The 13196-nt window shown below is 59.9% G+C and overlaps 1 protein-coding gene across 2 annotated transcripts in view; it reads right to left on the reverse strand.

Annotated features, from left to right (window-relative positions):
• LOC137376942 (CD151 antigen-like) overlaps nucleotides 1-13196 on the reverse strand; it is a 112803-nt gene that overhangs the window by 12876 nt on the left and 86731 nt on the right. For both annotated transcript variants that reach the window (XM_068045910.1, XM_068045909.1), the window contains exon 5: nucleotides 10626-10730. In XM_068045910.1, coding sequence (XP_067902011.1) covers nucleotides 10626-10730 — 105 coding nt within the window. The remainder of the gene's footprint in view (nucleotides 1-10625; nucleotides 10731-13196) is intronic.

Below are 13196 nucleotides of genomic sequence, written 5' to 3' on the forward strand. Positions count from 1 at the left end.
GACCCTCGTCTTCACTCTCCCCGTGGCCGACCCTCGTCTTCACTCTCCCCGTGACCGACCCTCGTCTTCACTCTCCCCGTGACCGACCCTCGTCTTCACTCTCCTCGTGTCCGACCCTCGTCTTCACTCTCCCCGTGTCCGACCCTCGTGCCCACTCTACCCGTGTCTGACCCTCGTGCTCACTCTCCCAGTGTCCGACCCTCGTGCTCACTCTCCCCGTGTCCGACCCTCGTGCTCACTCTCCCCGTGTCCGACCCTCGTGCTCAGTCTCCCCGTGTCCGACCCTCGTGCTCACTCTCCCCGTGTCTGACCATCGTCTTCACTCTCCCCATGTCCGACCCTCGTCTTCACTCTCCCCGTGTCCGACCCTCGTCTTCACTCTCCCCGCGTCCGACCCTCGTGCCCACTCTACCCGTGTCCGACCCTCGTGCTCACTCTCCCAGTGTCCGACCCTCGTGCTCACTCTCCTCGTGTCCGACCCTCGTGCTCACTCTCCCCGTGTCCGACCCTCGTGCTCACTCTCCCCGTGTCTGACCATCGTGCTCACTCTCCCAGTGTCACACCCTCATGCTCACTCTCCCCGTGTCGCACCCTCGTCATCACTCTCCCCGTGTCGCACCCTCGTCATCACTCTCCCCGTGTCACACCCTCGTCTTCACTCTCCCCGTGTCCGACCCTCGTGCCCGACCCTCGTGCTCACTCTCCCCGTGTCCGACCCTCGTGCTCACTCTCCCCGTTTCCAAACCTCGTGCTCACTCTCCCCGTGACCGACCCTCGTCTTCACTCTCCCCGTGACCGACCCTCGTCTTCACTCTCCCCGTGTCCGACCCTCGTCTTCACTCTCCCCGTGTCCGACCCTCGTCTTCACTCTCCCCGTGTCACAACCTCATCTTCACTCTCCCTGTGTCACACCCTTGTCTTCACTCTCTCCTTGTCCGACCCTCGTCTTCACTCTCCCAGTGTCCGACCATCGTCTTCACTCTCCCCGTGACCGACCCTCGTCTTCATTCTCCCCGTGTCCGACCCTCGTCTTCTCTCTCCCCGTGTCCGTCCCTCGTCTTCACTCTCCCCGTGTCCGACCCTCATCTTCATTCTCCCCGTGTCCGACCCGCGTCTTCTCTCTCCCCGTGTCCGACCCTCGTCTTCACTCTCCCCGTGTCCGACCCTCGTCTTCACTCTCCCTGTGTCACAACCTCGTCTTCACTCTCCCTGTGTCACACCCTCGTCTTCACTCTCTCCTTGTCCGACCCTCGTGTTCACTCTCCCGGTGTCCGACCCTCATGCTCACTCTCCCCGTGTCCGAACCTCGCGCTCACTCTCCCCGTGTCAGACCCCCTCATGTTCACTCTCCCCGTCAGACCCTCATGTTCACTCTCCCCGTGTCAGACCCTCGTGTTCACTCTCCCCGTGTCCGACCCTCGTGTTCACTCTCCCAGTGTCCGACCCTCGTGCTCACTCTCCCCGTGCCCAACCCTCGTGCTCACTCTCCCCGTGCCCGACCCTCGTGCTCACTCTCCCCGTTTCCGAACCTCGTGCTCACTCTCCCCGTGTCACACCCTCATCTTCACTCTCCACGTGTCACACCCTCGTCTTCACTCTCCCCGTGTCCGACCCTCGTCTTCACTCTCCCCGTGTCCGACCCTCGTCTTCACTCTCCCCGTGACCGACCCTCGTCTTCACTCACCCCGTGTCCGACCCTCGTCTTCACTCTCCCCCGTCCGACCCTCGTGCCCACTCTACCCGTATCCGACCCTCGTGCTCACTCTCCCAGTGTCCGACCCTCGTGCTCACTCTCCCCGTGTCCGACCCTCGTGCTCACTCTCCCCGTGTCCGACCCTCGTGCTCACTCTCCCCGTGTCTGACCATCGTGCTCACTCTCCCCGTGTCCGACCATCGTCTTCACTCTCCCCGTGTCCGACCCTCGTCTTCACTCTCCCCGTGTCCGACCCTCGTCTTCACTCTCCCCCATCCGACCCTCGTGCCCACTCTACCCGTGTCCGACCATCGTGCTCACTCTCCCCGTGTCTGACCATCGTCTTCACTCTCCCCGTGTCCGACCCTCGTCTTCACTCTCCCCGTGTCCGACCCTCGTCTTCACTCTCCCCGCGTCCGACCCTCGTGCCCACTCTACCCGTGTCTGACACTCGTGCTCACTCTCCCAGTGACCGACCCTCGTGCTCACTCTCCCAGTGTCCGACCCTCGTGCTCACTCTCCTCGTGTCCGACCCTCGTGCTCACTCTCCCCGTGTCCGACCCTCGTGCTCACTCTCCCCGTGTCTGACCATCGTGCTCACTCTCCCAGTGTCACACCCTCATGCTCACTCTCCCCGTGTCCGACCCTCGTCTTCACTCTCCCAGTGTCAGACCCTCGTCTTCACTCTCCCCGTGTCCGACCCTCGTCTTCACTCTCCCCCGTCCGACCCTCGTGCCCACTCTACCTGTATCCGACCCTCGTGCTCACTCTCCCAGTGTCCGACCCTCGTGCTCACTCTCCCCGTGTCCGACCATCGTCTTCACTCTCCCCGTGACCGACCCTCGTCTTCACTCACCCCGTGTCCGACCCTCGTCTTCACTCTCCCCCGTCCGACCCTCGTGCCCACTCTACCCGTATCCGACCCTCGTGCTCACTCTCCCCGTGTCCGACCCTCGTGCTCACTCTCCCCCATCCGACCCTCGTGCCCACTCTACCCGTGTCCGACCATCGTGCTCACTCTCCCCGTGTCTGACCATCGTCTTCACTGTCCCCGTGTCCGACCCTCGTCTTCACTCACCCCGTGTCCGACCCTCGTCTTCACTCTCCCCCGTCCGACCCTCGTGCCCACTCTACCCGTATCCGACCCTCGTGCTCACTCTCCCAGTGTCCGACCCTCGTGCTCACTCTCCCCGTGTCCGACCCTCGTGCTCACTCTCCCCGTGTCCGACCCTCGTGCTCACTCTCCCCGTGTCTGACCATCGTGCTCACTCTCCCCGTGTCCGACCATCGTCTTCACTCTCCCCATGTCCGACCCTCGTCTTCACTCTCCCCGTGTCCGACCCTCGTCTTCACTCTCCCCGTGTCCGACCCTCGTCTTCACTCTCCCCCATCCGACCCTCGTGCCCACTCTACCCGTGTCCGACCATCGTGCTCACTCTCCCCGTGTCTGACCATCGTCTTCACTCTCCCCGTGTCCGACCCTCGTCTTCACTCTCCCCGTGTCCGACCCTCGTCTTCACTCTCCCCACGTCCGACCCTCGTGCCCACTCTACCCGTGTCTGACACTCGTGCTCACTCTCCCAGTGACCGACCCTCGTGCTCACTCTCCCAGTGTCCGACCCTCGTGCTCACTCTCCTCGTGTCCGACCCTCGTGCTCACTCTCCCCGTGTCCGACCCTCGTGCTCACTCTCCCCGTGTCTGACCATCGTGCTCACTCTCCCAGTGTCACACCCTCATGCTCACTCTCCCCGTGTCCGACCCTCGTCTTCACTCTCCCAGTGTCAGACCCTCGTCTTCACTCTCCCCGTGTCCGACCCTCGTCTTCACTCTCCCCGTGTCCGACCCTCGTCTTCACTCTCCCCGTGACCGACCCTCGTCTTCACTCTCCCCGTGACCGACCCTCGTCTTCACTCTCTTCGTGTCCGACCCTCGTCTTCACTCTCCCCGTGTCCGACCCTCGTCTTCACTCTCCCCCGTCCGACCCTCGTGCCCACTCTACCCGTGTCTGACCCTCGTGCTCACTCTCCCAGTGTCCGACCCTCGTGCTCACTCTCCCCGTGTCCGACCCTCGTGCTCACTCTCCCCGTGTCCGACCCTCGTGCTCACTCTCCCCGTGTCTGACCATCGTCTTCACTCTCCCCATGTCCGACCCTCGTCTTCACTCTCCCCGTGTCCGACCCTCGTCTTCACTCTCCCCGCGTCCGACCCTCGTGCCCACTCTACCCGTGTCCGACCCTCGTGCTCACTCTCCCAGTGTCCGACCCTCGTGCTCACTCTCCTCGTGTCCGACCCTCGTCTTCACTCTCCCCGTGTCCGACCCTCGTGCTCACTCTCCCCGTGTCTGACCATCGTGCTCACTCTCCCAGTGTCACACCCTCATGCTCACTCTCCCCGTGTCGCACCCTCGTCATCACTCTCCCCGTGTCGCACCCTCGTCATCACTCTCCCCGTGTCACACCCTCGTCTTCACTCTCCCCGTGTCCGACCCTCGTGCCCGACCCTCGTGCTCACTCTCCCCGTGTCCGACCCTCGTGCTCACTCTCCCCGTTTCCAAACCTCGTGCTCACTCTCCCCGTGACCGACCCTCGTCTTCACTCTCCCCGTGACCGACCCTCGTCTTCACTCTCCCCGTGTCCGACCCTCGTCTTCACTCTCCCCGTGTCCGACCCTCGTCTTCACTCTCCCCGTGTCACAACCTCATCTTCACTCTCCCTGTGTCACACCCTTGTCTTCACTCTCTCCTTGTCCGACCCTCGTCTTCACTCTCCCAGTGTCCGACCATCGTCTTCACTCTCCCCGTGACCGACCCTCGTCTTTATTCTCCCCGTGTCCGACCCTCGTCTTCTCTCTCCCCGTGTCCGTCCCTCGTCTTCACTCTCCCCGTGTCCGACCCTCATCTTCATTCTCCCCGTGTCCGACCCGCGTCTTCTCTCTCCCCGTGTCCGACCCTCGTCTTCACTCTCCCCGTGTCCGACCCTCGTCTTCACTCTACCTGTGTCACAACCTCGTCTTCACTCTCCCTGTGTCACACCCTCGTCTTCACTCTCTCCTTGTCCGACCCTCGTGTTCACTCTCCCGGTGTCCGACCCTCATGCTCACTCTCCCCGTGTCTGAACCTCGCGTTCACTCTCCCCGTGTCAGACCCCCTCATGTTCACTCTCCCCGTCAGACCCTCATGTTCACTCTCCCCGAGTCAGACCCTCATGTTCACTCTCCCCGTGTCCGACCCTCGTGTTCACTCTCCACGTGTCCGACCCTCGTGTTCACTCTCCCAGTGTCCGACCCTCGTGCTCACTCTCCCCGTGCCCAACCCTCGTGCTCACTCTCCCCGTGCCCGACCCTCGTGCTCACTCTCCCCGTTTCCGAACCTCGTGCTCACACTCCCCGTGTCACACCCTCATCTTCACTCTCCACGTGTCACACCCTCGTGTTCACTCTCCCCGTGTCCGACCCTCGTCTTCACTCTCCCCGTGTCCGACCCTCGTCTTCACTCTCCCCGTGACCGACCCTCGTGCTCACTCTCCCCGTTTCCGAACCTCGTGCTCACTCTCCCCGTGTCACACCCTCATCTTCACTCTCCACGTGTCACACCCTCGTCTTCACTCTCCCCGTGTCCGACCCTCGTCTTCACTCTCCCCGTGTCCGACCCTCGTCTTCACTCTCCCCGTGACCGACCCTCGTCTTCACTCACCCCGTGTCCGACCCTCGTCTTCACTCTCCCCCGTCCGACCCTCGTGCCCACTCTACCCGTATCCGACCCTCGTGCTCACTCTCCCAGTGTCCGACCCTCGTGCTCACTCTCCCCGTGTCCGACCCTCGTGCTCACTCTCCCCGTGTCCGACCCTCGTGCTCACTCTCCCCGTGTCTGACCATCGTGCTCACTCTCCCCGTGTCCGACCATCGTCTTCACTCTCCCCATGTCCGACCCTCGTCTTCACTCTCCCCGTGTCCGACCCTCGTCTTCACTCTCCCCGTGTCCGACCCTCGTCTTCACTCTCCCCCATCCGACCCTCGTGCCCACTCTACCCGTGTCCGACCATCGTGCTCACTCTCCCCGTGTCTGACCATCGTCTTCACTCTCCCCGTGTCCGACCCTCGTCTTCACTCTCCCCGTGTCCGACCCTCATCTTCACTCTCCCCGCGTCCGACCCTCGTGCCCACTCTACCCGTGTCTGACACTCGTGCTCACTCTCCCAGTGACCGACCCTCGTGCTCACTCTCCCAGTGTCCGACCCTCGTGCTCACTCTCCTCGTGTCCGACCCTCGTGCTCACTCTCCCCGTGTCCGACCCTCGTGATCACTCTCCCCGTGTCTGACCATCGTGCTCACTCTCCCAGTGTCACACCCTCATGCTCACTCTCCCCGTGTCCGACCCTCGTCTTCACTCTCCCAGTGTCAGACCCTCGTCTTCACTCTCCCCGTGTCCGACCCTCGTCTTCACTCTCCCCGTGTCCGACCCTCGTCTTCACTCTCCCCGTGACCGACCCTCGTCTTCACTCTCCCCGTGACCGACCCTCGTCTTCACTCTCCTCGTGTCCGACCCTCGTCTTCACTCTCCCCGTGTCCGACCCTCGTCTTCACTCTCCCCGTGTCCGACCCTCGTGCCCACTCTACCCGTGTCTGACCCTCGTGCTCACTCTCCCAGTGTCCGACCCTCGTGCTCACTCTCCCCGTGTCCGACCCTCGTGCTCACTCTCCCCGTGTCCGACCCTCGTGCTCAGTCTCCCCGTGTCCGACCCTCGTGCTCACTCTCCCCGTGTCTGACCATCGTGCTCACTCTCCCCGTGTCCGACCATCGTCTTCACTCTCCCCGTGTCCGACCCTCGTCTTCACTCTCCCCCGTCCGACCCTCGTGCCCACTCTACCCGTGTCTGACCCTCGTGCCCACTCTCCCAGTGTCCGACCCTCGTGCTCACTCTCCCCGTGTCCGACCCTCGTGCTCACTCTCCCCGTGTCCGACCCTCGTGCTCACTCTCCCCGTGTCTGACCATCGTCTTCACTCTCCCCATGTCCGACCCTCGTCTTCATCTCCCCGTGTCCGACCCTCGTCTTCACTCTCCCCGCGTCCGACCCTCGTGCCCACTCTACCCGTGTCCGACCCTCGTGCTCACTCTCCCAGTTTCCGACCCTCGTGCTCACTCTCCCCGTGTCCGACCCTCGTGCTCACTCTCCCCGTGTCTGACCATCGTGCTCACTCTCCCCGTGTCCGACCATCGTCTTCACTCTCCCCGTGACCGACCCTCGTCTTCACTCACCCCGTGTCCGACCCTCGTCTTCACTCTCCCCCGTCCGACCCTCGTGCCCACTCTACCCGTGTCCGACCCTCGTGCTCACTCTCCCCGTGTCCGACCCTCGTGCTCACTCTCCCCGTGTCCGACCCTCGTGCTCACTCTCCCCGTGTCTGACCATCGTGCTCACTCTCCCCGTGTCCGACCATCGTCTTCACTCTCCCCGTGTCCGACCCTCGTCTTCACTCTCCCCCGTCCGACCCTCGTGCCCACTCTACCCGTGTCTGACCCTCGTGCTCACTCTCCCCGTGTCCGACCCTCGTGCTCACTCTCCCCGTGTCCGACCCTCGTGCTCACTCTCCCCGTGTCCGACCCTCGTGCTCACTCTCCCCGTGTCTGACCATCGTCTTCACTCTCCCCATGTCCGACCCTCGTCTTCACTCTCCCCGTGTCCGACCCTCGTCTTCACTCTCCCCGCGTCCGACCCTCGTGCCCACTCTACCCGTGTCCGACCCTCGTGCTCACTCTCCCAGTGTCCGACCCTCGTGCTCACTCTCCTCGTGTCCGACCCTCGTGCTCACTCTCCCCGTGTCCGACCCTCGTGCTCACTCTCCCCGTGTCTGACCATCGTGCTCACTCTCCCAGTGTCACACCCTCATGCTCACTCTCCCCGTGTCCGACCCTCGTCTTCACTCTCCCCGTGTCTAACCATCGTCTTCACTCTCCCCGTGTCACACCCTCGTGCTCACTCTCCCCGTGTCACACCCTCGTGCTCACTCTCCCCGTGTCGCACCCTCGTCATCACTCTCCCCGTGTCGCACCCTCGTCATCACTCTCCCCGTGTCACACCCTCGTCTTCACTCTCCCCGTGTCCGACCCTCGTGCCCGACCCTCGTGCTCACTCTCCCCGTGTCCGACCCTCGTGCTCACTCTCCCCGTTTCCAAACCTCGTGCTCACTCTCCCCGTGACCGACCCTCGTCTTCACTCTCCCCGTGACCGACCCTCGTCTTCACTCTCCCCGTGTCCGACCCTCGTCTTCACTCTCCCCGTGTCCGACCCTCGTCTTCACTCTCCCCGTGTCACAACCTCATCTTCACTCTCCCTGTGTCACACCCTTGTCTTCACTCTCTCCTTGTCCGACCCTCGTCTTCATTCTCCCCGTGTCCGACCCTCGTCTTCTCTCTCCCCGTGTCCGTCCCTCGTCTTCACTCTCCCCGTGTCCGACCCTCGTCTTCACTCTCCCCGTGACCGACCCTCGTCTTCACTCACCCCGTGTCCGACCCTCGTCTTCACTCCCCTGTCCGACCCTCGTGCTCACTCTCCCAGTGTCCGACCCTCGTGCTCACTCTCCCCGTGTCCGACCCTCGTGCTCACTCTCCCCGTGTCCGACCCTCGTGCTCACTCTCCCCGTGTCTGACCATCGTGCTCACTCTCCCCGTGTCCGACCATCGTCTTCACTCTCCTCATGTCCGACCCTCGTCTTCACTCTCCCCGTGTCCGACCCTCGTCTTCACTCTCCCCCATCCGACCCTCGTGCCCACTCTACCCGTGTCCGACCCTCGTGCTCACTCTCCCAGTGTCTGACCATCGTGCTCACTCTCCCCGTGTCTGACCATCGTCTTCACTCTCCCCGTGTCCGACCCTCGTCTTCACTCTCCCCGTGTCCGACCCTCGTCTTCACTCTCCCCGCGTCCGACCCTCGTGCCCACTCTACCCGTGTCTGACACTCGTGCTCACTCTCCCAGTGTCCGACCCTCGTGCTCACTCTCCTCGTGTCCGACCCTCGTGCTCACTCTCCCCGTGTCCGACCCTCGTGCTCACTCTCCCCGTGTCTGACCATCGTGCTCACTCTCCCCGTGTCTGACCATCGTGCTCACTCTCCCAGTGTCACACCCTCATGCTCACTCTCCCCGTGTCCGACCCTCGTCTTCACTCTCCCCGTGTCCGACCCTCGTCTTAACTCTCCCCGTGTCCGACCCTCGTCTTCACTCTCCCCGTGACCGACCCTCGTCTTCACTCTCCTCGTGTCCGACCCTCGTCTTCACTCTCCCCGTGTCCGACCCTCGTCTTCACTCTCCCCCGTCCGACCCTCGTGCCCACTCTACCCGTGTCCGACCCTCGTGCTCACTCTCCCAGTGTCCGACCCTCGTGCTCACTCTCCCCGTGTCCGACCCTCGTGCTCACTCTCCCCGTGTCCGACCCTCGTGCTCAGTCTCCCCGTGTCCGACCCTCGTGCTCACTCTCCCCGTGTCTGACCATCGTCTTCACTCTCCCCATGTCCGACCCTCGTCTTCACTCTCCCCGTGACCGACCCTCGTCTTCACTCTCCCCGCGTCCGACCCTCGTGCCCACTCTACCCGTGTCCGACCCTCGTGCTCTCTCTCCCAGTGTCCGACCCTCGTGCTCACTCTCCCCGTGTCCGACCCTCGTGCTCACTCTCCCCGTGTCCGACCCTCGTGCTCACTCTCCCCGTGTCTGACCATCGTGCTCACTCTCCCAGTGTCACACCCTCATGCTCACTCTCCCCGTGTCCGACCCTCGTCTTCACTCTCCCCGTGTCTAACCATCGTCTTCACTCTCCCCGTGTCACACCCTCGTGCTCACTCTCCCCGTGTTACACCCTCGTGCTCACTCTCCCCGTGTCGCACCCTCGTCATCACTCTCCCCGTGTCGCACCCTCGTCTTCACTCTCCCCGTGTCACACCCTCGTCTTCACTCTCCCCGTGTCCGACCCTCGTGCTCACTCTCCCCGTGTCCGACCCTCGTGCTCACTCTCCCCGTGTCCGACCCTCGTGCTCACTCTCCCCGTGTCCGACCCTCGTGCTCACTCTCCCCGTTTCCAAACCTCGTGCTCACTCTCCCCGTGACCGACCCTCGTCTTCACTCTCCCCGTGACCGACCCTCGTCTTCACTCTCCCCGTGTCCGACCCTCGTCTTCACTCTCCCCGTGTCCGACCCTCGTCTTCACTCTCCCCGTGTCCGACCCTCGTCTTCACTCTCCCCGTGTCACAACCTCATCTTCACTCTCCCTGTGTCACACCCTTGTCTTCACTCTCTCCTTGTTCGACCCTCGTCTTCACTCTCCCAGTGTCCGACCATCGTCTTCACTCTCCCCGTGACCGACCCTCGTCTTCATTCTCCCCGTGTCCGACCCTCGTCTTCTCTCTCCCCGTGCCCGTCCCTTGTCTTCACTCTCCCCGTGTCCGACCCTCGTCTTCATTCTCCCCGTGTCCGACCCGCGTCTTCTCTCTCCCCGTGTCCGACCCTCGTCATCACTCTCCCCGTGTCCGACCCTCGTCTTCACTCTCCCCGTGTCCGACCCTCGTCTTCTCTCTCCCCGTGTCCGACCCTCGTCTTCACTCTCCCTATGTCACAACCTCGTCTTCACTCTCCCTGTGTCACAACCTCGTCTTCACTCTCCCTGTGTCACACCCTCGTCTTCACTCTCTCCTTGTCCGACCCTCGTGTTCACTCTCCCGGTGTCCGACCCTCATGCTCACTCTCCCCGTGTCCGACCCTCATGTTCACTCTCCCCGTGTCCGATCCTCGTGTTCACTCTCCCCGTGTCCGACCCTCGTGCTCACTCTCCCCGTGTCAGACCCTCATGTTCACTCTCCCCGTGTCAGACCCTCATGTTCACTCTCCCCGTGTCAGACTTCCTTGTATTTAGTGTCTTACTCCATTTGCTGTGCAATTACTCACTTCCTGCTGAAGTTTGTCGACAGCTTTGGTGACCCTCTCCTCTCCGGCGACCCTGTACTTCTCGATCATTGTCACTCTCAGGTTTGTCTTCAGATCATCACTCAGCTGGAACAGAGAGTAGCGAGTGAGTTTGAGGGAGAGAGAGAGAGTGAGAATGCGAGTGACAGGGTGAGTGCAAGAGAGAGAGAGAGAGAGCATGTGGGAAAGCATGAGTGCAAGAATGAGAGAAAGCGAGATCTAGAGAGTGATTGACAGAGAGTGTGAGTGTCCACAAACTGGAGTGAGGAAAGGAGAGACTGAGTGAGTATGAGTGTGAGGGAGAGAGACAGACAGAGTGAGGGAGAGAGAGGGAAAGAGAGAGAGTGAGTGAGGGGGTGAGAGTGAGGGAGGGAGAGAGAGAGAGAGAGAGTGTGTGAAGGAGAGAGAGAGTGAAGGAGAGAGTGAGGGAGAGAGAGAGAGAATGTGTGTGAGGGAGAGAGAGAATCGATGTGAGGGAGAGAGTGTGTGTGAGGGAGAGAGAGATTGAGTGTGAGGGAGAGAGAAGGAGTGTGTGTGGGAGAGAGAGGGAGTGTGTGTGTGAGGGAGAGAGTGTGTGTGAGGGAGAGTGTGTGTGTGAGGGAGAGTGTGTGTGTGAGGGAGAGAGTGTGTGTGAGGGAGAGAGTGTGTGAGGGAGAGAGAGAGCGTGTGTGAGGGAGAGAGAGAGTGTGTGTGAGGGAGAGAGAGTGTGTGTGAGGGAGAGAGAGTGTGTGAGGGAGAGAGAGAATGTGTGAGGGAGACAGAGAGTGTGTGTGAGGGAGAGAGAGAGTGTGTGTGAGAGAGAGAGAGTGTGTGTGAGGGAGAGAGAGTGTGTGTGTGTGTGTGAGGGAGAGAGTGTGTGTGTGTGTGAGGGAGAGAGACTGTGTGTGTGTGTGTATGTGAGGGAGAGAGAGTGTGTGTGTGAGGGAGAGAGAGGGAGTGTGAGGGAGAGAGAGGGAGTGTGTGTGAGGGAGAGTGTGTGTGTGTGAGGGAGAGAGAGAGAGAATGTGTGAGGGAGAGTGAGTCAGGGAGAGAGTGAGACAGAGGGAGGGAGTGAGGCAGAGTGAGAGGGAGTGAGACATAAACAGAGAAAGAGAGATTGCAGGTTAGCACCAGTCAGCTGCTTTACCCAGGCTTGACACTAGGTGTCAGTGTGGAACAGTGCAGCCGCAGGGACTGGCTGGGAACTGGTAGTGTATCCACTGTATTCAGTTGTTTATGAAAACTTTGAGGATGGGACAGATCTTCAGATTTCTGTGATAGACAGAACGACCGACAGAGCGACCACCTCTACAGGTCATCGACTGGGTGCTTGTGTCAGCAGCTCACTCAGCAAGGGCCAATTCTGTGGGTCAACAAGGCAGGAATTACTGGCCAGAGACCTGAAATGTTAACTCTGTTTCTCTCTCTCCACAGATGCTGCCAGACCTGCTGAGTATTTCCAGCACTTTCTCTGTTCCTTATAGAAATAGCAAAGACAAATTTACTGCAGCATCTTTTGAACATTGGTAATGGGATAGAAAATACAGAGGGATCTAAAAGAGGGCAGAAGAGATCAAAGAGAGAGAGTATTAGAATCGATTAGTAATAAGTAACCAAGAAGTTATTTATAGACACATAAATAGTAAAAGGGTTGTCGAAGGAAGGGTGAGGCTGATTAGGGTTCAAGGAGTAAATAATCTTACAGATGCAAAGGACAAGGCTGAGGTTCTAAATGAGTACTCTGTATCTGTCTTCACTGGATAAGAGGATGCTGCCAATGTGGCTGTAAAGGGTAAGGCAGCAGTAATATTGGAGAGGATAAGAATATATAGAGAGGAAGTACTTAAAAGGTCAGTGTACTCAAAGTGGAAAAGTCACCTGGTCCAGATGGGATGCACCCAGGTTACTGAGTGAAGGAAGGGTAGAAACTGCAGAGGCTGGCACTACAATCAAAAATGAAGACAGGGATAAACTCAGCAACTACAGGTCAATCCACCTAACATTGGTGGTGAGGCAAGATTTAGAGAGTAATCCAGTACAAAAATATTAGTTATTTGGTTAAGTATGGGCTATTAAATGAAAGTCAGAACAGATTTGTTAAAGGCAAATTATTGGCTAACTTGATTGAGTTCTGTGATGAAGTTAAGAGACAGAGTTAATGAGGGTTTAGAGTTAGTGAGTTCAGTGATGAAGTAACAGAGTTGATGAGGATAGTGTGGTGTATATGAACTTACTAAAAGGGTTTGACAAAGTAAGAGACTTGTTAGTGCATGAGAATAAAAGGAGAGTGGGTATGAAATTATTTAAAGGGACAGAGAGTAGTGGGGAAGAGTTGTTTCTCAGGCTGCAGTGAAGTACACTGTGCTGTTTAAGGGTCAGTATTAGCAACACTGCCCCTTCTTTATATCCATCAGCTGGACATGGATGTACAGAACATCTTTTTCAAATCTATAGATGATACAAACATTGGAAATGTCGTAAAAATGAGCACAGTAACAGAGTTCAGGAGGACAAATACAGCCTTCTGAAATAAGGTGTCATATGCCAGATGAAATTTAACACAGAGAAATGTTT

This window comes from Heterodontus francisci, chromosome 14, assembly GCF_036365525.1.
Source record: "Heterodontus francisci isolate sHetFra1 chromosome 14, sHetFra1.hap1, whole genome shotgun sequence".
Lineage (NCBI taxonomy): Eukaryota > Metazoa > Chordata > Chondrichthyes > Heterodontiformes > Heterodontidae > Heterodontus > Heterodontus francisci.